The sequence below is a fragment of the Dreissena polymorpha genome, chromosome 4 (assembly GCF_020536995.1).
Source record: "Dreissena polymorpha isolate Duluth1 chromosome 4, UMN_Dpol_1.0, whole genome shotgun sequence".
NCBI classification, from domain to species: Eukaryota; Metazoa; Mollusca; class Bivalvia; order Myida; family Dreissenidae; genus Dreissena; species Dreissena polymorpha.
In genome coordinates, this window is record NC_068358.1 from 50,161,416 (window position 1) to 50,187,540 (window position 26,125).

Consider the following 26,125-nt stretch of genomic DNA (forward strand, 5'->3'; position numbering starts at 1 on the left):
TTGAACGCATGCGTCAATCAATTTTATTGTTTTTACATCTTACAAATGATTTGACTTCATGTTAAGTTAAATCAGGTTTTCTGAATACCAGTTTAGCTTTGACATCGTGAAGACTTCAACCAAGAATGTATCTAATTATTTTTTTCCATCTGAACAACTACAATTCATCTTGGAAGCAAATGAAAATGCTATTATGATTCCAGCATACATTGAACGAAATCAAAGATATATGAATGAAACTGGGGATCATACCGAAGCGAGATAGTTTAGGGTAGGAATGTATTCACAGTTCTTGAGTATTTCTACTACTCATGTACACTGTAATAAATCAGAACAAATATAATGTCTAAGCAAAGACGTACTCAAAATATAGCCAAAACTATGAATACTTTTTGAAGTATTTTGCAAGTTCTTTTAATCTCTGAAGTTCATAAACTGTGTGTTTCAATATTAGCCGACCGACCGCGAATGCATTTTTATACTAAGTTAATGTTCAGTTGTGAAATGAACAATTGTGTAAGCACATCTTTTTACGGATTGTTAATGGCGCGAAAGACACGAGTGATACACAACTCTTAGATTTTTTGCAGATTTGTATATGTATTGTTACAAATGGTACACGTACCAATCGAAAATGTATAAACAGCACAAAAATCATGTTTATTTGCAATTTAAGCATTGAGACCTCCATGTACTCGAAAATGTGTTACACTTACAAAATCTCAATACTTAACTTAGTAGTCACACACACACTTTAACGTAACGATATCAAGTTCCAGCCGAATCACACTCGATATTATCAGAGCGGCACATATCAAACGTGTATGGACTCTCATTGCAGCATGTGAAATTCTTAATATTACCAACGGAATTATAACGATGATCCACAACACACCCTACTTTGCAATAAAGATAGGACATTCCAGTGCAACTTTTATGTTCACACGTGTTCATTTTTTGTTTTGCTTGAACTCGAATTCAAAAGCAGAAAGCAGTACGGGGTTAAGGCAGTATGAATGCTCTTCAACTGGAGATGTAAATATATTACAGATTGAATTTCATGTTATTTAATGTAAGTACATAGGAAATCGGTTGAGTTGAATTCCGGATGGCTCGAACTTTTGTTGTCGGCCCAGGCGAGTTCGAGCCATCGGGTTTCGACTGTACAAACACAACCAACATAAGGGGAAAACAGGTATACATGCATTTCAAAATCTTACTTCAACTAAAATATCGAAATTCATATATATTCCATACATTTTATTTGTCCTCTTTATTAAATTTCCACATAAATTGCAAAGTGAAGCAGACGACTGCGCTAGTATAAACACCAAAGTTGAATGCATTTAATTTATTTTATAAAGAATTAAGCTTTCTCCAAATTCTCAGAAAATCTTGCATAAAAACTTCTAGCATTATAACTTTTCGCTCAGGTGATATACACATGTTCTGTGGGAATACCCCGTACTGATTTAGAATTTAATTCATTAATTTTTTAATAGTAACATGTATGCCAAAGATTATTTGAACAAATGTCGAACGATTGTGTTTATGTAATCATAGAGCATTTCATGTGCCAATTAATGTTGCTTGAAAGAAGAATAACAGATAGAACAAAACTTGTTAACATGTAAACATAAGTTATAAAAAAAGTTTACTAGTAATCATTCTTTAAGTTGATATAAAATATGTTCAGTGAATACAATTTTCAAGTTTAGTTGGCATAAAATCTATTTCAATCGAGTACTCTCACTTTCCGGTGTGACATCTCGATACGAGATAACCACGCGAGTAGTGAATGTTATTGCGGAGGTGTACGAAACCATCGGCTTTGTTTGGTTAAACACGCTGTACATGAACAATATAGACATTGGTTAAACAAGAATCAAATACATCTTTGAAATGGTTTTTGTTTGCATTGTTTGCATTAATTCAGAAATCCTGTTACTCGTTTCCTTTAACGCTCGATACGCGGTAACAGAAAGATATTTATTGGAATGATGGCATATATGAAACAAGTTGTGGAACTACAATAATTTAATTAAAATCTCGTTCCCATCCAATTTTATTTTTCGGCGTAGCTGATTTCCCCAGCTTTTCAACTGAAATTTCATTCTACATAACGCCAGTAGACCCGAATGAATACATTTCATTGTGCTAGGTCAGTAAATCGTCAGGGGAAGACGGAATGTTCTATCAATAAACGCCTTTTCTTGATAGCACAGTATTGTTATCAATAAAACCGATTTTAAGAAAGAAACAAATAAAAACCTCTCGGCAAATGTAATTTGTCTTGTATTGCGAGACAAAACTACCGAAGTAGTATAGTGCCTATGATAGTAGAGAAATCGTTTAACTATCTAACCACACATGTGTGACGTATGCAAGCCAGAAAAGGCTATCGGCGCGCCAATTTGCTATAAATAACACAGCGTTACTCCAATGTTTTGTCGGAAAGTATCGTGGTTTGATGTTCCATTTGCAATAAGCAATAATATTTTCAAAGACCCCCGTCTTGCGAAAATGGGTCTCATGCAATATGCTGCCAGCGTAGCTCCAACCCAGCTTGCTCATCTGCGCAGTCTTGTCAGGATATGCAAACGTTATAGGCTTCTCTGAAGATACCACGAAACCTTGCGTGCTTTTTATAGCGGAAAGCGTAACCCCTGACCAGAAGGCGCAAGTGCGCAGGCTGGTCTTAAGCTACGCTTGCCGAATATGCAATAAGACCAATTTTCGCATGACGCGGATGGTTAAGTAATATTATTTGTATATGTGGAAAGAAAACTGTGTATTACTCGAATATAAGCATACCATATGTTTCGATGACGAAAACATTAATTTATTGTTAACCATGTGAGGACACATATGGTGTGATCTCTCGAAGTAAAATTTGTATCTACGAATATTAAAATGAGGTTTAATATACGTGATCTTTATAACAAACATTTCATGCGGTGGCTATGCGACTATTAAGTGAAAAAAAACACAGAACTACTAAAATCTTTGTTTCTTGCTTAATAACTTGTCTTAAAATTTGATAACTTAAAAATTGCAAATGTTTGTTATAGTCTTAACCATTTTTATAGTATGAAAACAATAGAAAAAAGCTGATTCCGTCGGGATACGAACCCGTGACTTCTGGATCTGTAAGTGAATGCGCTAACGCTGAGCAACGCTTACTTTTATGAATTGACACGGAACATTACACATATTTTAAACGTTATCTATATCGTCTTCCAACATCTGGACATTTTTATCTCTTGAAAAACACACACCTAACTGCAAGACGTGTTTCTAATTTTCGGTACAATAGTCTATTGGCATCCTGCTCATTGACTCAAAATAAAATGACTAAAACTGGGATCACCGCCTTGGAAAGATCAATCTAAACCATTGGAGGTTTAACTCATTTGTGCCTTGTGGACTCTCCCATCCTTCCAAATTGGATCAATTTATTTCTAAAATTAGGGATGTCTAGTATATTTATTTCCATATTTATAATATTTCTTACAGAAATTCCTTAAAGCAAACAGCGTATACCCAGATGAGACGCCGCATGATGCGGCGTCTCATCTGGGTCTACGCTGTTTGCCGATGCCCTTTTCCTAGACGCTAGGCATAAATGGGTTAAAATAACTCACCTAAGGGAACACAATCCTGGTACCCATACATGTCCCAATTGCCACTGCTGGTGCATTCTGAATAATTCCTGCCTTCATGATAATATCCTTTGTTACATTCGAGACTTGCAATAGACTTATATGTTGTTATGTTTGTATGTTCCGCATACCAAACAGTCCCGTGTTTTAACGCTGGTAATAAACCACAGTCTGTAAGTAAATATGTTATTATTAAAAGTTTCATTTATAATTTTATAGCGTCGTCTTTAAAATAGTTATGCATTTGTATCAAGAACTTTTCACAAAGTGATGTTTGTAATCTTTAGAAGTTATGACAAACCAACATTCGGATTGTTGGTTGAAAATAATCTTTTAAAATATTCCGTTTTTAGAAACCGACATTACATATTGTTGATAAGATCGTTAACATTTAATTATTATACTGCTTTTGTTCTGATCATTCTGTACATGCAGTATCGATACGTGACTTTTATGTTGCATAATTAATATAAGTTTGCATCTTGTAATGTAACCGTGAATCCCAAACCAGAACATTTTGCAAGACTCAATGGTACGGTCTTAAAGCATGATACGATGAATAAGTAGACTTAAAAAAAAAATTAAACCCCTAATTCTCGTTTATTAGTGATGGTAATAAACAGGAGTCTGAAATCACATGATTCGGTTTGTTGTCGCTCCAATAATTACCAAATAATCACCCTCAAAAGCTTAAAGAAATTTAATTGCCTTTACAAGTACATACACTGATTTTATTAACTGTATATATTTATAGAGAGTATGGGAATTGCTATTGTAAGTTTGTACTTTCAGTGTCCGATGTGGTGTTTGAATAACTTACCGATGATGTGACATTCTCGGTCCGTGTTATTCCAAACACCATTGCTTAAACAAACTGACACATTGCTTCCATTTACTTTGTATCCTTCCTCGCATGTAAATCTTGCCACAGATGCAAATGTGGTTTTACTGGCATAAACCGTTCCATTCTTTATTGAAGGCGGATGCCCACAATCTATTGTTAAGATAGGTAGTAAATTGATAACATTGTAATCGTAGCTATTTCTTACAACAGTAGTCGACATTTGTTGTAAATCTACCACAGTACAATAACACAAATACTCTGCCTAATGTATTTTTTCTGACAATTAAAACAGCTTCCCATTGAGTTTTGTTTAAAAATGTATTATGTTACCTGATACACTTAGATTTTGTTTGAACGTTTGAGGGGTGGAAATTATGTGGAACAAAGTCAGATCTAGTTATTTCCAGTTCATAATATAATCGAAAATAGTCGCCAGATAATCACTCGCAATTTTGAAGTTGACTGGGTGAGTATTAGTTTTTATTTTATTTTATAGTAAATGCAATATTTAAGCGGCATTTGTTTATTCTAAATGTATCTATCTCTGATTTGATACAAAGCTGAACTTTGATTTCTACAACTCGTTTAAAGGGGCATATAATTAACAGTTTATATTGTGTTAAATAAAAAAGCACATAATAATAGAATCGTCAATTCTTTCGTCATTCCGTCTGTTAATTCGGGGTACGTCTTGAACGGAGCATCACTTAGAAAGTATAGAAAGGATTCGGATAGCACGTATATGATTCAGGAAGAAGGTATATAAAAACAGCTTTTATTTGATTAATAAATGTCGTTGCCTGGACTGTGCATTTGTTACATGATTGGACAAGGCAGATGCAGACAAATATTTACAGATTAAATAATTTGACATCAAGATTATAAAAAAATGAAAAAAAAACAGAGACTTTACAAACATGAGTAAGATAAAAAAAACAATATTGTAGTTGTATATAAGGGAAACGAAACAGTTTTCAGGATATTTGACATATTGTATTGGTATTTTAAACATCTTATAAGAGTGTTTTATCATTAACTGTTTCGTGCATTGGTTTATATTAAAAGACAATATAGACAACTCAAAAAGTCATTTAATAGCTCAAGACAACTATGAACAAAATGTAACTGTTTAGATCTGTTCAGATGAAATGACATTGATATAAGTTAAGTCAAGTATATAACTTAAAATGTACATCTTCAAAGTTAATAGGCGACTATTTGCACTGTATTTTGCATAATAAAAACATAATTTTCTTTAGGATTTTACTTATATTGTTGGTTTAAACTATACACGGGATATATCATTATATATAGTCCTACCTATAGGAATACATCTATGCTCAGTAGAGTTCCAGACGCCGTTGATAGTACATGCTGAATTCGGGTCGCCTCTCAGATTGAATCCAACATTGCATGTCAGATTTGCAATGGACCCATATGTTGTGTCCATCGTATAGGTTATGGTCCCATCGGTCAGCGATGGCAATTTAGCACAATCTGTTACATGCAGAAAATGTCATTTAATAACACAGTTTCAATATAAATACTGTGTATAAATATTATTGCATTAAAACAAAGATTTTTTGCAAGAATACCAGCTAATGTTAAATATATTAATTGAACTGAACTTAACTCAAAGGTGCCTTCTCACAGATTTTGGCATGTTTTGAAGTTTGTCATTAAATGCTTTATATTGATTAATGTAAATATTGGATCTAAAACGCTCCATTAAAACATCAAGAATATAATTAAAAAAAGAAAAAAGTAACCCTCAGCAGGGCTCGAACCACTGACCCATGGAGTCATGGGGTAAAAAATCTACCACTTAGACCACTCGGCAATCCGTCCTCACACAATGAAGGATATATTTTATACTTTATATAAGCAATCCTCGTAGTTTACAAAATATAACAACAGCAACAACAGAACTCTCCCAATTCTTAAATCGTTTCGCGTTGCAACGCTTTATAATTTTCAGGTTTTTAAATCGTCAACGGTTGCATATAATGGCTATTTTAAAGCATGGTAAAGTTCTGTTTTCCTTTTCCTCACAAATATCATAACTAAAACGAAAATTTGCGAATCTGAAACAACTTGTTTTCAATTTTGTCAATTCTCCAAAACGTTAAAAGGCCCCTTAAATACAATATGTTATAAATTATTACCTATGATAATACAGGATTGCTCAGTTAGTTTCCACCTGCCGTTTCGTTGACATGTACTTGACATACTCCCGTTCAAGGTGTAACCTCTATTACACGCGAATGTAGCGTTAGATCCATATAAAGTGGAATTGGTTGTTACTGTGCTATTCGAAGGAGCTATCGGTTTACCACAATCTGTAAAATGCACACACTTTTAGTTCACCTCATAGCGTAAGACCTGAATTATATAGCATTAAGCTTGTACATACAACTGAGACCTCAAACAAAGGGGATATTAAATCACGAGAAAATATGGTTTGCATATTTTGTGAACGAATACAATGTTGAGGTCATTATAAGTATACGTTGACATCCGTTTTGTGTTTTCAAGTGTTCTTAATGTTTAAGGTGTCAAAGCAGCATGCACACAGCACTGTTTTCGATATAAAAATTGTTCTCTATAATACTATGCTTACCTATGTGTTTATAAGACTGTAACTCAACACGAGAATTGTTACAATACGCGTGAACTTCGGATATGATCGGTTTATATCCAACGCCGCAATAGAAGCTCTCTAAAATAACAAAATTCATTATTCAACAGCGGAATGCGTATTTAAGTTATTTAAATATGGCCAGTTAATACTGTTATAATATAGAATAGTTATTATGTATGAACTATACATTATTACAAAACAAAGGGCTATATTTACTTTAATTCGAAGTTAATATATATGTATTATATGATATTATGTTTATATCTGTGTGAGTACACTTGTCATTTCGTATTACCTAACTGGATGTCATCAATTCCGATTTATGCGTGCTTTACACTGCTTGCAACGAAGTCAACCTTAACAGTAAATAAACAGTTTGTGATAATTTAGATCAATGTCAAGCCTTTACTGTTGTCGTTTTAATAAATGCTGTATTTATAAAATACAATGATCAAATTAGAGAAACCTGGCACGCATATTGATTCTTTTCCTGTTTTTCACCACACAAGTAATGAACAATTTTGACAAATTTTTATTTAAAGCTTAATGCTTTGAGATTGTTTTTATTATGATAATAATATATGTATTGTAAATGTCATGTTATCAAATTAAAAAAAAAATCATTTGTCGTCAACGTTTATTTCGTAGTTTACATATCTACCGTTTAACACTAATTTAAATTAAATTAATTTTTTAATGCAATCGATATTTATGGACAAATATTTTTATGAAATAGTGTGACTAAGAAATATGTATAAGTTGTATACAATCTTAATGTAAACACGATTATTGCATACATTAGTAAATGTTTGGCAACCAATAAGCTTACATAATATGTATCAGCTTCTTCTACAACCAGGCCTTTTATAGCTTCCCAGTTGGTCATCCCCATACGAGTAATGTTCCTAATTAAATCTGTCTCGTTGTCTATTGTACGTGACCTGATATATAACGTTCCCATGGAACCAGGAAGAATGTTGAAAAACTGGACATAAAAACTGAGACATGCTGCCCCTGCTGGCATTGGTTGTGTTGACGCATATGGATGTATTTTCGTCTCTTTGTCGAATGGCGTTTCGAACAATGCAAATGAGTTTTTGTCTGAAAGATTAAAAACGTGATGTACTCATGAACATGTATACGTTTAAGTTATGCAACAGTTACGAACAAAACATGAACTTTTATAGATAATTTTATACTTGACATTAAATTTAGTATGTTAGTAGTAAGGGGTATAAACATTCTTTCTTTCTCAAGAATTATCTATTTTAACAACGAAGTGACAAGCATTTATTACTCGCACATATGCTCGTAGCTACCATGTGTGTAAGTTTCAAGGTTCTAGTGCTAATAGTGTAGGAGGAGATAGTGGCCAGGACGGACGAACGGACGAATAGACGGCAGAGAAAACCACATAATTTCGAAATCTAAACACGGACCCTAAGTTCAAGGTGAAGGTCACAGGGGTCAAAACTTTTATGCGCATGGAAAGGTCTTGTCCAGATACACATGCGCACCAAATATGAAAGCAATATCTGAAGGGACACAGACGTCATAAGCTTTTTTTGAATTGCGGTCGCACATTTCGAAATCTGAACACGGACTCCAAGTTCAACAAGAGATGTGTTTGTCAGAAACACAATGCCCCATCCTGCGCCGCTTTGATTTATTTTATGTATTTTTATCATTTGGAAGGTACAGATAATTCTCTCCCTTTAAAGCGTATTACTTCCCTTGGATTTTTTTTACCTTTAACCTTGAAGGATGACCTTGACCTTTCACCACTCAAAATAAGAAGCTCCATGAGATACACATGCATCTCATATATCAAATTGCTGTCTTTTATATTGCAAAAGTAATGGCCAATGTAAAAGTTTTCGGACGGACTGACGGACGGACAGACAGTTCAAATGCTATATGCCATCCAACCGGTGTGCATAAAAATTTCATGCGCATGGAAAGGTGTTGTTTAGATACACATGCATACCAAATACGAAAGCAATATCTGAAGGGACACAGTAGGTATGAGCCTTTTTTGAATTGCGGTTGCAGATTTAGAAACCTGAAAGCTAACCTCAAGTTCAAGTCAAGGTCATAGGGGTCAAACATTTTATGCGCATGGAAAGGTCTTGTCCAGATACACATGCATACCAAATATGAAAGCAATATCTGAAAGACACAGTAGTTATGAGCCTTTTTCGAATCGCTGTCGCAGATTTCGAAACCTGAACGCTGACCTCAAGTTAAAGGTTAAGGTAACTGGGGTAAACAATTGTATGCGCATGGGAAGGTGTTGTCTACATTCACATGCATACCAAATATGAAAGCAATATTTGAAGGCACACAGTAGTTATGAGCCTTTTTCGAATCGCGGTCGCAGATTTCGAAACCTGAAAGCTGACCTCAAGTTCAAGGTCAAGGTCACAGGGGTAAAAAATTGTATGCGCATGGAAAGGTGTTGTCTAGATACACATGCATACCAACTATGAAAGCAATATGTGAAGGGACACAGTAGGTATGAGCCTTTGTCGAATCGCGGTCGCAGATTTCCAAACCTGAAAGCTGACCTGAAGTTAAAGGTCAAGGTCAAAGGGGTCAACCATTTTTTCCGCATGAAATGTCTTGTCCAGATACACATGCATACCAAATATGAAAGCAATATCTGAAGGGACACAGTAGTTATGAGCCTTTTTCGAATCGCGGTCGCAAGAGAATCTATGATCCGACCCCACCCCAACCCCCATTACTTTGACCCAGGGGTCAGATCAAAATTCCAAATAGTTCACTTTCGCACATATGCTCATAGCTACCAATGTGTAAGTTTCAAGATTCTAGTGCTAGTAGTGTAGGAGGAACAGGTGGCCAGGACGGACGGACGGAAGACGGAGATCAATACAATATCACCTCTTTTTCTCCGAAAAGCGTGGTGATAAATAGAAAGTATTGAGAATTAACAGTAATATTTTGCACTTTATGTGTATGCGTATGTTTTTATGTTCTAGATATATCATATACATCATACTAAATTTATCATGGTTAAAATATTGAATTACGCAAATATTGGATATGTATACCTAATCTGATATGTATTTTATATTTTGTATCAAGTCATTTATCTAAATAAATGTTTATTTATATTTTACATTATGATAGAATATGGTTGTTTCAACACAATGTTCAATGGTAATGTTTTAATAACTGCCAACCTAAATGCATCAATGGCAAAAGTCAAGCATCCAACAGAATACAACATTTCAAGCAGAAGCAAGTCAACGTGTAAAGGCAGCAAATACTTGAGCATCAGTGGTAAACAATGTACACTAGTTGAATAGTATTTTGAAAATAGAAACTAAGAAATCATAAAAACAGCAATTTGGCAAATTTAATCGCGGCAATTTATGTATAAAGGCAGTTTAATAAACTTGCCAATCACAAAAACGTTAGTTTTTCTTACAATTGTGCAGTTTTTGTTTTCAATTTACTACCTATTTTTGTTAAGTTGTTCTTTTATATTCAAACATCGATATTCTGGACAAAGTATTACAAAATATTTCAAATACACAGTAGAATTGCAATAACTCGAGCTGGCGATTTCTCAAAACCTGGCAATGACCCCTATTGATTTTCAGGTCACTAGGTCAAAAGTCAAGGTAACAGTGACACGAAACAGTAAATTAGTTTCCGGATGACAACTCAAGAACGCTTAAACCTAGGATCATGAAACTTTATAGGTACATTGATCATGACTGGCAGATGACCCCTATTGATTTTCAGGTCACTAGGTCAAAGGTCAAGGTCACAATGACACGAAACAGAAAATTGGTTTCCGGATGATAACTCAAGAATGCTTAGGCCTAGGATCATGAAACTTCATAGGAACATTGATCATGACTGGCAGATGATCCCTATTGATTTTCAGGTCACTAGGTCAAAGGTCAAGGTTACAGTGACACGAAACAGTAAAATGGTTTCCGGATAATAAATTAAGAATGCTGAGACCTAGGATCATGAAACTTCATAGGTACATTGATCATGACTGGCAGATGAACCCTATTGATTTTAAGGTCACTATGTCAAAGGTCAATGTCACAGTGACAAAAAACGTATTCAGACAATGGCTGTCACTACAACTGAGAGCCCATTTGGGGAACATGCGTGTTTTACAAACAGCCCTTGTTATACATGCTTAAAGTTGAAATTATGGGGGAAAAATTCTGTCACTGTCTTCATTTTTATTCATTTGCACATTTTCGAGCTTAAAATATCATTTTTTAAAAATAAAACCAAGTTTAATTTATGTCAGTTAACAGTGAGAATTATTTCCCTTCAAACCATATCAAATTTTGAAGTAAAAGAAATTAGAGCAAAATCCTTGAAACAATCCAAATTTTGAGAAAAAATGGGGCGGGTGGGAGGATTTTATTTTTATTTTTTTATCCTAGGTGTCGGACTTAGACATAAGTACCGACAAATGCGTAATGTTGGTTAAGTCGACTTTAAATTTATGACGGCCTTTTGTCAAATGCACCAATAAAATCAATGTAGAGGTCGGCTAAGGTTGAATTTTATATATACCAGTCTGTAATAGTTGTTACACCATTTCTGCGTCAAAATGATAAACATTTTCGCACTCTACTTTCACTTTCACATGACACTTTTATTATTAGGTAATAAATTCAATAAGCGTCTCGAAGACTTTGAATTGCCGATTAGCCTTTAGCAGTTTTCGTACTCAGCTGTTTCGTATTTGGCACTCCTCGGCGTTATATAATAGTAATTTCAATACACTTTTTTATCAAAATAACAAACATTCGAGCAGAGCGATTTGTGTGGGGCGGATGGGATGAGAATCTAAAAATTAATTTTCTATTGCCTATTCATGTGTTTTTAGCTCACCTGTCACGTAGTGACAATGTGAGCGTTTGTGATCACTCGTAATCCGCCAGTCCGTTAACATTTGACTTAAATGGCATGTCCTCCTAATAAACCACTTGCCCAATTTTGAAATAACGTCACACAAATGTTCCTTAGGTGACCCTCTAACACTTGCATTATTTTACCTTCAATTGTGTAACTGTGTTTCATATATGCATCAAAGACCTTTACCCACCCGACCAACTTCGAGGTAAAGAGGTCAGTCACTGTGATGCAATATAGTCTAATTTAAAGACCATAACTTGTTAGTCCTTTCACTTAGGCCTCCAAACTGTACATGTAAAGGCAACATGATGAGATATAGATCTACCTGTATGACTCACTTAGCAGTCACAGAGCCAGCGGTCAAGGTCCCAAGTCAAGAAAAATGCCCTACCAAGGAATCCTTTCACTTGCAGCCTCCAAACTTTACATGTATATGCATCTTTATGACCTCAATCAGCAGAACCCACTTACTGGTCAAAAAGGCAAATGTCAGGGTCACCTCTTTATCACCGACTAGTGTGAGAAATGATTATAAGTTACATTGGTGACATTTCTTAGTTGACTATAACCTTGCGATTTCACAACTGCATTTGGGTATATAGCATAAGTCCCTTTACAGTAACCTTTCTTATTGTGCCCCCCTACAAAGTGGGTGGCATATAGCGTTGCACGTGTCCGTCCAGCCGTACGTACGTCTCGAAATCTTGTGAATGTAACTCCTCTTTTACCACTGGGTGGAATTTGCTCAAATTTTCATGGATGAATAATCTTAATGTGTAGATGATCATTAAGAAAGGAATTTTTGCTGTAATTAATTTCAGCAGAATTATGGCCCCTTAATGGTCATTTTGGGGCCCGGATCTTGTGAACGCAACTTCTTTTGCACCACTAGGGTAACTTGCTCAAATTTTCATGGATGAATAACCTTAATGTGAAGATGATCGTAAAGGGAGGAATTTTGACTACAATCAATTTTAGCAGAATTATGGCCCCTTAATGGCCGTTTTGGGATCCGTGACATGTGACATAGGGGGGGGGACCCGTGACCTATGGACACAGTTAGTTTCTTTATAAAATTATAAAAAAAAGTTAACAGGAAGCTGAATTGCTTTACTTACCTATTTTTCAGACACAGCCTCTATAAAGCTTTTAAAGCAGTCAAACGTTAACATTTACTTCAGTTTAGTCACTAAACTTCTTCCCAAGCACACTAAATCTAGCCCCAGGCCTTCAGCGCCTACAACGCTTTGATTCTTTCTACTGATCGTTAAGGTACAGTAAAGGCATGCGTTTATAGTACGAGAATAATACTAGAAACACCTTCAACCGACTTTGCCATTTATCCCCCGATCACTGGGATTTAAGTCGTCCGTTTACATCGTAGACACACAGCTTATCGTAAGTGACAATTGTATCTTGATGGTAGTTCACATTAGGAAAGCCAGCATTGATACCTAGCTTGGCAGTATATATAAAAGGCTAACTGGACTTAATTAAGTCAAGTCGCTTCTACTTAAAAAAATAAAAATACAATTCCGGTCAATAACTTGAATTTCTATTAAGGTATTGCATTGCGATTTTTGTGTAGGCAGCATATATGATTTTGATCGTATGGAAGTTATTCATTAAGAGAATATTTCAATACGTGGGTGTTCTTGAATGGTTTATCGCGCTCTTTGATTTTGTGATATCATACTAAGATCGCAAATCGGCTTCGTGCAATACCTCATTCCGCAAGAAAGGCAACCAATCCAATTTAAATCTACTAATACTACTGTAATATGAATGTTTATACGTTTTCCAGCTTGATTTGTCCACATGTCACTCGCTTTGTTTTCTGTTTAAAATACATTATCAAGTGAGAATTGTGTGTCAACATCCGCTTGTATTTTAATTACTTGTTTTAACTACAAACAGCTCATTTCGACCACTGTCTTTATTTAAGGCAATAACTGATCGCTTATCCAATACGGGGCATGCCTACTAGACAACGAAAACCTGTTTTTCTTCGTACATTATTGGGAACAAGAAACAATAGATAATTCCGGGCCTCGTATTCAATATTTAAAGCTATATTTCATGTTCTTTTTATCTTGTTAAATACAGGGTGCAGGATCACGTGACTTTGTGGGGATCCCAATTAAACGTAAATTGTTTTACACACACCGGTAAGTGGTTCTTTTTCTCCAATAACTTTTTAAAACAATTTTTCTTAAGAATTTTAACAAGTACATAAAAACAGTTTTTATTCTGCGTATGGCGATGTGAAATCCATTAGAATTACTTAATTTAACAAGCCTGTGTTTTTTGTCAAAAAATCGATGTCTAATGCATTTATGTACATGGCTATGCTTCACGAAACGTGGCACTTTGTCACCAATTTCAGACGTATTCAAGGATTTATTCTTTAATCTTAAGATATCGACACAAACTGCAAGAAAAACTTTTTTGTTATGCAAAAAAAATGTTTTTTGCAAATGGAATTTAATAACTTGGGATATTTTAAAAAATAAATTTCTTAGCGGTGTCTTTACATTCTGTCCAGCCCGTGTGTAAAACCCGAGGAAACCGTTGATTCTACACCATGAATAGCTCTAAATGAAGTTGTATTATCTAATTAAATATATTGTAGGGACCTTTATCAAAAGGTTACCACAGACCTGTGATTTTTGTAACGGTCCCTTAGTGTCACGTAAGCGTATTTTCCATTACCTGAAAACGACCGTACCGGTCCTAAACGAGACCTCTTAAACCGTAGCTTATTTAAGTAAAGGGCACAAAATCGGTCTAATAGTTTTATCGTAAGCTCTCTTTAGGAGAAAATTGGATTAATATACATGAAAGTCTGTTTAACGCATATTTCTGCAGTAATAAACCGTTTTTAGCAAGCGAATCGAATTTTGACATTTATAATTCATGCATGTATATTTTAACAGTGTAAACTGTTTTTGTTTTGTTCATGATCTACAGTTTAAGTCTCACATTATATGTATCACAGCATGACTTGGAAACAAAAGAATAATACTTAGTTTACACTTTTTCACAGTTCGCTTAGACATCATTTAAAATGTCTGAGTGTTTTAAGAAACTTATCGATTTTACTGAAAACAAAGACATTTTCACCTGTCCATACACTCATATCAGACCTAAAACAAAGTGCCATTTGTTTCACTAAGATTGCAATATAAATTAGGAAAGGTACGCCTTCCAAACGTTTTTTCCGTAAACTTTTCACGATTCATCATCAGTTTTGAATAGACATTTGACGATCGTGTTCATTTCTTCCAGACATATTATATTCTCCTCTTAGTATTAGTCCGCCCCTTGCGTTGCAATTGTTTCTACTTCATCATTTCCGTGGTTCCGCAGTGAGAGGGAATTCACTAGAGCAAAATTCGAGAGCATGTGTATAGTGCGGTTGAGAGGCGAGGCAGTATATTAGATGTTGCTGCTTTCATTACTGTTAAGGCTTCTGTTAGACAACTAGCTATAGGCCTTGATTTACTTTGCTGCTGATGATGCTCGCAGGGCTTTCTTGCTTTCTAGGTCAGTTTCTTTGCTTAGCATTCCCATTTTTTATTTCGTGGAGGGTAGCGCGTTGTATGTTCAATTTTGTAATGTCGCGGATCTCAAAGCATACGCTGATGCAAACATCCTGGTTCTCTACTCTGCCAAGAGTCTTCGGAAAGGACTGGGCAGCCGTCATCCGTTTATAGGAGCTGTATTCCGATGAGGTCTAACTGTGCCCTTAGAAACCGGCTTGATGATCTTTTCGTTGGCTCCCAACTCTTTTGTTGTCAGCATTCTTGTTATGTTGGTTTCCTTATGGGTTTATCCACTCGTTCATCACTTGATGATTCATATCATTCTCTTGTCGGATGTTTCCTCTTCGTAAATTTGGCGGTCTTCATATTGGAGCGCTGCATTTTCCTCGGTCAGTCTTCGAGATTGAACTGTGGACATTAGCGTGAAACGCTTTGCTGCAAATTTCTTTTCGTTTATGTCTACGCACAATGCAAAGGTTGCATACTCTTTTGTGCGCGAGAGCACATAGACATCTGCGTACCGGTCTGCTTTCACACATATAGGTATTTCTGGAAAGATGGCTGTGGCTAAGAGTATGAACAGGGATGTTAGCAAAGCTCTTCTTTGCGGAAACCCTTGGCGCAGCAGTACTTTGTGCTCGCAAAGATCGTCTTCAGACACCCTATAAGGTACGACTTGGTCAACCGGTACTTTGGGTCTATGCTTTTTCTTTGGAAAAGCTTCACCTGAGCATTGCGTTTTGTCACGTATTTTTGTTTCATCTGACAACGGCTCGCTCTAAAGCTATGATGTTCTCTGTCTTTAAGTACCGTTGTATGCATTGTTCGGCAATACAATCCGAGGTTATGCAGACGAAGCTTACCAGACTGATGGGTCAGTACTTTAGAGTTTCAACTTGCCCTGCCTTCGTATGTAGAACAGATCAATCTGGCTCCTTCCAGTAATGGGGTTCCCGGTCATTCGACCAGCTGACGTTAAAGATGTTTAACAGCTTCTGGAGGAATGTCAAGGTTCATCTTTCTTCATCCTGGTATATGTAAAGATATATAATGATCTCGTTATTTAAGGTTTTGTTCGGTCTCCACAGCTTGGTGATATCTCTTTCCATGTTCAGTGTATTGTTTCTCTCTAGCCTTTTCTTGTAATTTTTAGTTTGATCTTTAAGTATTCGATCTTGCTTCATTGAAATGATGTTTTCCCTTGCCTTGAGTTTTTCTCTAAACCCTCTTGATATTATTTATTTTGTTTCTTAGATAATGCGTGTCCTAAAACTCACGCTATGTTGTTTATGTAGCGCTCTAGTGTAACAAGGGAATTAATACAATTAAATTTAAAACAAAAACAACCTGTATCATCTATATTAATTTCAAGTGATTTCAGTGGATTTTGAATAACGCAGAAGTAAGTGATTGTTGCTTTTGCTTCTTGAGGTGTAATGTGCTACATTGAGATAACGCGATTGACTGTCCCCTACAATGCAAATGCCGTATTATTAATACAAACAATTCTAACCTGCAAAAACTTTACCTTTGTAATCTTACATTTATTTTCTATATTATAAACACTTATATGACAATCTGATGTTCATTCAGAAAATGTATGGACATACGCTCGGATATATTTAAACAAATTATGGTGTGTTTCTGACGTGAGTTTTTGTGTCGTCGTATCTGTCATTGATAAGTTCGTATCAGTGTTGCAGGGTAAATCGTCCTGATGATTACAGATAGTGAACTAGGCTTTATCATTATTTTCAATCTAGTAGTAGGCAACTTTACAAATATTTCTATTATTTGAATGATGCATTTTGTTACGATTCTAGTGGTTTTGGTTTTAATTTGTGCAAGTAAGTGTAAATCTTACTATTCCAATTACTTTATACTCCAGTTGGAAAAAGTAAAGTTCATTCTTCTGTTGTTTTTTATTTCAGTAAGAAAATAAATTGCATAAGTATTATAATTATCGTTTTATTTTACATTTTTTAGAATAATATGAAGTAATTAAAATGTACAATTTATGTGACGTTGATACAAATACCGTTAGTGCATGTATTTGACATAAAGAAAATGGATGCGAAAAGAAAATTAACCTTTCATTTCTTTTTTGTCAACTCGCCTGAAGGGGGGCGGCAGGCTTTTGTGATCACTCTTAGTCCGGCGTCACTGGTCGTGTTTAAAGTGGTGTTCATCTGAATCATTTAGCTCGTTACCTCCCTAGTTTAATTTACTCTTGATGACACTAGGTGAGGATGGTTATCGTAACAATATCTAGGCAGAATGTGACTCTTGATTACATGCATCCAAAAACTAGGTTATCATGTGAGATCTTGATAACACCTTCCAATCATCCATCGCCCAAAAATATTATCATATTATCTTGATTTAACGTGGCATGAAAGTTTATCTAGTTCCAGTTTTAATAACCCACGTTCAACACCTAGGTCAAAAAGGTCAAATACTAAAAAACCTTGCTACCAGTATACAGGCCACTTGTATAACCCCATCGTGATCGTTGACAATATCTAGGTCGTTTTTGAATACGGGTCAAATAGCAACTTCACTACGTCCAGTCTTATAAAAAAGGTTCCAGGAGCTTCATTTGTGACTCAATCTTAATTGAGCTTGGTTAGAATATTTATGTTGATAATGTCTTAACATAATTTCAGTATGAGCGTCAAAAACCTATGGCACCAGATCCATTCTTAGAAAATCCGAATTACCATTATAAAGCTCACATTTATGACTGAAACTTAATGGAACTTGGCCACAATATATATGCAAACAATATAAATTTCGAATTTTCAATCCGTGTCGTATGGACCTAGAAACTGGGTCAGAAGGTCATGTATTGCAAAAACGTTGTTACAACTCTAGATGCCACAACTAAATCTTGATGAAACTTGGTCAGAACGTTAATCTTGACAATATCTTGGCTTAGTTGAAATCGGAATGCCTTGCGTCTTAAAGCTAGGTAACCAGCTTTCAAATCTTAGAAAAAACTTTGTTACCATTCTAGAGAACATATTTATGACTCATCCTTGCTGAAACTTGGTCAGAATGTTTATTTGGACAATATTAAGGTTTACAACACTTGATGTCGGTGACTTTAGGTGAGCGATGAAACACCATTATGGCTCTTGTGTTTTTATAATAAGCTAAAAAAGAATATTCAGTTCTACGAAGACTTTAAGTTCTTTGCTTAAACATATTACAGACACTTGCAAAACATGTTTCTAACAGAAAGTTCAGCAGACACAACGACTGTTTTTCAACACGGGTTTGAGAACTGTACATTTGCCAACAACGGAACATGTGGCTACGACATTCGCTCTCCTTGGGAAATTCACAAGGGATCGTTTTTGTTAAGTGGTCGTTATGTCCTTAACGGAGGTCAAGGTAATCAGAGAGTTATTTATAAGAAATTCGCCTCAAATGTAAGCTTTGACTAATTGATATATAATAAATGTGTTAAACAAAATTTAGGAAAACACTTATTGGTTTCTTCGCTAGTAAAATTGTTTATAAAAAAGGATAACAAAGCTGTACCCATTTGATGCGTTTACGCTTTTTTAAACATACACATTTTTTCAGACGACGAGTTCTATGCGCTATTTAATACGCATATTTCATCCATTGGTAATCCCGACATTTCGATGGTCTCCCCATTATTACCGAAAGGAGCAGCTTGTCTCAGTTTCTACTACACTATCCCTGCTTCCTGGGAAAATCTTCATGTGAGGATACGTACAGAGGACAATGCACTGTGGAACTGTGGAATGTGACCCAACGCGGGAATAAGAACTGGACAAGGGTGGATAGATTGGCTGTATACCCTGACGCAGCATTTCTGGTAAAACGGATCTTAAAAAGAATTTTTCAGAATCATAACCAATTTACTTAAATCGATATTAAGAAACCATTACGAGATAAGCATTTAAATAGGCGAACGTAAAATGGTAACAAAACACTGTCCAATTTTGTAAACGAAACAAATATGCATAGTTATCTCCGCAAAACGTATTAAATCGGTGAAAAAAATGCAGTAGGAATACCGTGATTCGTATATGTTATATGATCTTGTTTATTGCGCGCAAAATGTTTGGGATATTAAACCATTTGCTCATAAAAAGGAAATACACCTGTACATTATATATTGTGTATTGTGTACGAAATATCGAGTGGATGTTAAAAAGTTGTATTTAGTGCATCGTGATAATTGTCATTCGCACAACATTAAATGTTAAAATGATTATTATGTTGCACGTGTAATCGCAGTCTATAATAACGTGCATCTTACAATCTGATGCTCGGTTTAAATTAGTTTAATCGTAGCCATGTTTGAATTGAGATGCATGATTGATACGGTTATTGAAAGACATCTACAGAGAACGGTCGGCACTCGTCCTTCAATACCGTCATGCTTTTGACATGTTTAGACCTTGCATTATTCTGCAACAGTCTGAATTTTCTGGTCTCTGATAAAGCAAGCCTTGCCCATAACCTTTATTAGTCTTGTACGTATTTGACACACATCCTTAGAATATCAGAATAAACATTAAGAATAAATTCAACGTCACTTTTTCTTCAAAAAGTGTAATCATGCTAACTAATTTAAATTCAAACTTAGAAACCTCATTTTCAATTTAACTTGTTCACCGTTAAACCGTGACATGATTGAGCTTTCATGACATGTGCTGTTACAAAAACCGGGAGTATATTTCTCATTTAATGCCAACACCGACTGTGCAGGTAAGACTCGAAACCTTTTATCAAGTTATTTATTAATGTTCATATGAACAGCATTTGTATTCTCGAATTGTAATGCATTTCTATATGTACAGTTCCGTGTTTTTACATTGTTGCTTTATTTTCTGAGATATTTTATGAAACGTCTGAGCCGTTCGTTCGACATTTACACAATTTAGGAACATATATGCAAAGAAGGTTCCTTTAAATATATGTTTTGAAATGGTTTATTGTCCAAATTTGTAAAACAAAATACGTTACCAATAAATTATGATAAACTCGATAGTATTTTGGGATACATGAAGGAAACCAGAAGACAATACACGCAATCAAGTGATACGCCAGTAGACAAGCGCCTTCAGTCGAACGATATGTTTTGCTTTCAGTATTTTATTTTACTATAAACGCTGTGTTGGATTGATCATTTATGGCTTAGTGTTTTAATAGAAAGATTGATTTGAAATGTATATACTCGCTGTATGTATATATTCGAATTTAATAAGAATATGAATGAGGATGTTTATACGTGTTAATCAGTTAAATCGTCTACAATTCTTTATTTGACCTTTAGACGACAATGAACCATAAGGCTCGCAGCCATGGCAATCACACGTTTATCTGACATCCAAAGTTTCCGTCTATAATACCGTTTAGCTGTAGGATGAAATAAGTATAAATGAATGTATTTGGTTACGCGTTTCACATAGTATTTGATCGACTATGGATGAGGAGAAAGTACCGTTATGAAACTTTTTCAAATTAGAGAATTACTGGAGCATATTTTGTTTATATTTAAAAAAATCATATTTAGGTCGAACGACTGTCTCGGAGGTTTCATGAAATATCTAAGAATATACGTAAACGAAGCAGTGTAAAAGATTTCCTAACTGTGTTTGTTTAGACAGTCAAGCGGAAACACTTCTACGAGATTTAACAATACCACTCTCTTGCGCAACACAGGAGCATTTGGTTGACGTGATATGCTCCCATCGAAAATAAACTGGGGTATATACTGCTTTGCATCTGTTTGTCGGTCGGTCGGTCGATCAGTTTGTCGTTCGGTCGGTACTACACCATATGTTTGCGCACGATATCTAGAGAAAACTTTGACCCACAACCATACACATTTGTATAATTGTTACTTGGCAAAAGGAAGAAGCCTATCGACTCTTGGGTCTGAAGGTAATGGATGAACGTCACATGGGGTTTGTACCATACAATGTATAAAGAATTAATAAAAAAACATTAGTAACTGGAATGTATATATGTACTTCATTAACAAGTCCTGCACGTTTATGGGATGAGCAATTACATTTACCTCTACAACTACGCTCCCAATAGGGAAAAACAACAAACAATACAACATAGTTTTTGGTAAGTCATTGGTATGACCGACTGACTGATACCGTGTTTTACTATTTCATATTCATCAAACATACATAAAAACATGAATACACACAAAAGTTTTGTTACAACATCATACAACGTAGTCTACAACAACGCCAGGCATACTGTATGCCGGCACGAGTCCCTCCTCGTAGGCTACTTATACGGCAGCCACGCCTATCAACGTAGACAACTACAACGCCAGGCATACTGTATGCCGGCACGAGACCCTCCTCGTAGGCAACTTATAAGGCAGCCACGCCTATCAACTTAGACTACTACGACACCAGGCATAATGCATGCCTACACGAGTCCCTCCTCGTAAGCAACTATAAAGGCAGCCACGCCTATCGTCTCTTCCGGAGACCGAATCCCACAGTGGGATAAATAATAATTATTATGATACTGGTATACATGTATAAATTTAATACATTAAATGCATACTCATTGTGAATAAACGCATGCCCTGTTGTAAAAAACACAATCCTAAATTTCAAATATTAGCTCGTACCAGGGTAAAAAGCATGTAGATTACACATTTAAACAACAACATTTGTCATGTTACTCTTTCTGTTATTCAAAACAAATTAAAAAATTAACACATGTATCGATCAGAGCCACCTATCGGAAACTACATTGACAAGGAAAATTAGTTTTCGTCTCATTCGCACGTGCTCAAACGACGAAAACAATATGTTCTGCAATAAGCCCTTGTCATCGGTTTCCTTACACTGTCGTCGGACGGGCTTACATAAATAATGATCAGGTAATATTGCCTTATACCTTTTGATTAGTGATATTGATATTAAGCATAAGAGTGTACGTAAGGCCACGACTTTTATATTTCTTGGGTTACAAAACCGCCGACCCTAATTTTTGGAAAATGGGAAAAAAAATAAAATCGGAAAATCGTCTTTTTTTTATATATTTTATTCCCGACCGCACTGAAAAACGAGCGAAACGAGAAAAAAAACGACCCGGTTTGAGTACGTTTGCGAATAAAATCAAGTAAGTACAATCAACGATTGGTTCACATATATTACAGAGATCGGGATATTTTTCAATGTGACACAGTATGTACCAGTCCTTTTATGGGCACTTCTCAAAATTTATTTAATTACAGACAATAGGAAAATCAGCGTCAGTAAAATGTCGACCGCATAAAAATTTATTTCCGAGTCTGTGACGCAACTATATTGTTTAACATGTTTATTATATTAAACAAACCCGATATTATAGTAGATAAAAAAGTATTACCTTGCAATTTAATAATTAGTATAAATAATCCAACAAAACAGTGTCATTATTTACGATATATATGTTTAGGAATTTTGTAAACACGTCCGCCATAGTTTATAGGAACTGTACAGAAAGTTTGGAAATCGGAACAAATCGGTATACCTCGGAAAATCATTGATAAATGTATTTGTCGTTTTAATGCTTGGGGCCGAGTAATTTCGGCAAATCGGAACTCAACTTGCGTAAAATACTAGCTCAATTAACCGTTAAACTCCGCCTCCGTTCTCTGCAAAATATTCGAAGGCTGAGCTATGCACGTGCTGTTATTAAATTGAAGGATTGCAATTGAGAAACAAACGCACGATTGGTTCGGCATGTTGATTGCTAGACAAAGGAAGCCAATTTTGTCGGCGCGAAATTTGTCGCTTTATTGCTTCAGACAGCAAGCGGCTTTCCTTTGATGACGTCAAACTGTCAATTCACACAGACTGCACATTTTCGGAAGACTTTAACTGGCTCCTTGTTTACAATTCCAGTAAAAACACTTGCTAACATTAAACTTTGGATTAAATTATCAAAATAAAGCAAAAGCCAAGTTGACAAATATGATTGTATTAATTCGCGTCAGTTCAAATAAGACGTTTTGCGTTGTAAATCAACGAGTTTTCATGACAACAACAACTTTAACAAACATTACCGCGACGACGCGGGGATCGATCTACCTCGATTTTTTTTCATGGACGATGTCTTAAGTCCAATAAGAGCAAACACATACTTTGTGTATGAGTAGTTTATCTTATATAAGATTTATGCAACGGGCATCGCATTGCGTAATGGTGCGCATCGAATTACGGAAAAGAAGCGCAGTTTTTCGTTTTAATGGGAGAAGAACGCATGTCATTTAATGGAGTGTTTAAAATTGCCTGATGTTACAAAAGGTGCTTTTAGGTGACTCATTTCATTTGAAGATATAGATGTGTTTCATTGCATAATTTGATTTTTCGTCTCTGTGTTAAGGTTATAAAAGATATGATGTCTGTGTTCTGATGTTATTAGTATTAACTTATTTTTCCAATGATGTTTTTTTTTTTTTTTTTCGACCGCCCGATGGACCATTTTCAAAATAATTTGTGTAACCCAATAAAAAAAAAAGTCGTGGCCTAATGGAAAATTTTAAACATTGCTTACTAAGTACTGTACATTTATTGATACTTTACTTTTTTCGTTTTACAGGTTGAATTTACCGCAAAACAAGCACCAAATGGTATTGTAGGGGTCGATGATATAATTATAGGTATGTTTTTACGAGTATATGTAATCATTTATAATTTTTAATGTCTTTTTTCTGTATTTCGATAGCATATAAATACTCTATAACCGTCAAATCTAATGATTGTAATTATATTGTTCAACTGTTACTTTGACAACTTATGATAAGTGTGTAGATAAATAAATTATGCACCGCAAATATAACAGGTATATATATATACATAGGCTCGGCAAGTTAGAATTAAATGTTGGTACACCACAGTTTTTACTGTTTCCATCAGATTCAGTTTTGACGATGCTGCGAAGCAGCTCGTCTAAGTTATCATACCATGAACAAATTCTTCACAATGGCGACCTATGTAAAAGACCGAGCCAGTCCGATTGAGATAGCTCGATTTTTCTAATCGGCATACCTCGCTGATTATCATTGATAAAGGTATAGGAAGCTCAGCTATAAATAGGACAGCATATTCTGGGAAAAAGATTTAATAATAGTTTGAAAACGTTAATTTTAAATCAGTTATATTCAATCCATTATATGTTTATAGATCAATGAAACAACTATGCATTTTTTGTATTTTATTTGACATTTGTCGTGATTCAGTAAATAAATTGCGAATTAAAACGTGTATAATTAACTTTCAGCGCGATCATGAGTGTAAAGAAAACGAATTATTTCGAACCTGACATTTTTAAACGTTGTTGCGACAATGGTATATAAACAGCATAATAGCCATTTGACATCTGTGACACTCGTTCTTATGCGCGCTTTCTCATTTTGCATATTTAATAAACTTTTCAAACAGAAATTACTGAGCCACATCAGTGCACATACTATGTTTAATAATTCATTCGTTTGTTGGATATTATTTGCTGTTTTAATTAGGTCATATCGCGGAGATTTAGTAAATCTTACCATGTGTTCATGGGCGAACTCACGTATTCAAGTGCTCTTACGACTATGTGTTCATACCTACTTTCGGGAATCATCATGAAATTATTGCCGTACTTAACGAACAAGCATGCCTAAGCTTATTGAATTAGAGAAAAAAACAATAATCAAAAGAGAAAATTATATGTGCATGCACATGGGCATGTAAAATCACGTCCGTACACATAGCATCATTAACTTAGGAAAGGAAACAACGAAATATAAAGTTTGGTATGATATACATGTGAAATTAAAGAGCATAGTGTAATTTAAGAGCATGTCAAGTTTTGAATTTATATGCTGAAACGTAATGTTATAACCCACAAACGTTTTACTGTAACAGAACGTTTTTTTCAGATAAGTGATACAGAAAATACACGTCGAATATCTTTTTAAAGATATTTCTTGTTATATTTGATCGAGAATGTAACCCGCCTCCCAGTTTCGCTGAATGGATCAAGATCCCCACGGGTACTACTTCCCCGTACCCTCAATTTTTTCTTCGTTTTTCGTACCCTACATTTTTCGTACCCAATTTTTTTCGTACCAATTTTTTTTCATTGTCAGATTTTAAAATCATTTGGCACATTAGTTCACCGTCATTGGACGGTGTGTCGCGCGAAAGAATTACGTCAATATCTCCAAAGTCAAGGTCATCCTTTGAGTTTAAATGTCAAAAATGGCCATAAATGAGCTTGTCCGGGCTATTACTATGTCATTCATTGTCAGATTTTAAAATCATTTGGCACATTTGTTCACCATCATTGGACGGTGTGTTGCGCGAAAGAATTACGTCGATATCTCCAAGGTCAAGGTCACACTTCGAGTTCAAAGGTAAAAACTGGCCATAAATGAGCTTGTCCCGGCCATAACTATGTCATTCATTGTCAGATTTTAAAATCATTTGGCACATTTGTTCACCATCATAGTACGGTGTGTCGT

At 35.2% G+C, this 26,125-nt stretch overlaps 1 protein-coding gene and 1 long non-coding RNA gene across 2 annotated transcripts; one reads left to right on the forward strand and one right to left on the reverse strand.

The window, feature by feature from the left end:
• Positions 1-3,615: 3,615 nt before the first annotated feature.
• On the reverse strand, positions 3,616-7,223 carry LOC127878675 (protein lev-9-like). The gene is made up of 5 exons (XM_052425204.1): positions 7,127-7,223; positions 6,672-6,845; positions 5,827-6,003; positions 4,483-4,656; positions 3,616-3,833 (listed from the first exon to the last, which is right to left on the reverse strand). The coding sequence occupies exons 2-5, from the start codon at positions 6,733-6,735 to the stop codon at positions 3,631-3,633; spliced, it is 618 nt and encodes a 205-aa protein (XP_052281164.1). The 5' UTR covers positions 6,736-6,845; positions 7,127-7,223; the 3' UTR covers positions 3,616-3,630.
• A 10,092-nt stretch (positions 7,224-17,315) lies between these two features.
• Positions 17,316-20,667, forward strand: LOC127880057 (uncharacterized). The gene is made up of 3 exons (XR_008049397.1): positions 17,316-17,459; positions 18,853-19,008; positions 19,204-20,667. It is a non-coding gene; the product is annotated as an uncharacterized LOC127880057 (long non-coding RNA).
• Positions 20,668-26,125: the final 5,458 nt, after the last annotated feature.

What these genes read in the sequence shown, in the direction of transcription:
- LOC127878675 (XM_052425204.1), bottom strand. Translation starts at nt 6,735, where the DNA reads ATGTCAAGTACATGTCAACGAAACGGCAGGTGGAAACTAACTGAGCAA. An exon ending in GCATAGATGTATTCCTATAG is followed by an intron (nt 4,657 to 5,826) that starts GTAGGACTATAT and finishes TCTTAACAATAG; the next exon opens with ATTGTGGGCATCCGCCTTCA. An exon ending in CCGAGAATGTCACATCATCG is followed by an intron (nt 3,834 to 4,482) that starts GTAAGTTATTCA and finishes ATTTACTTACAG; the next exon opens with ACTGTGGTTTATTACCAGCG.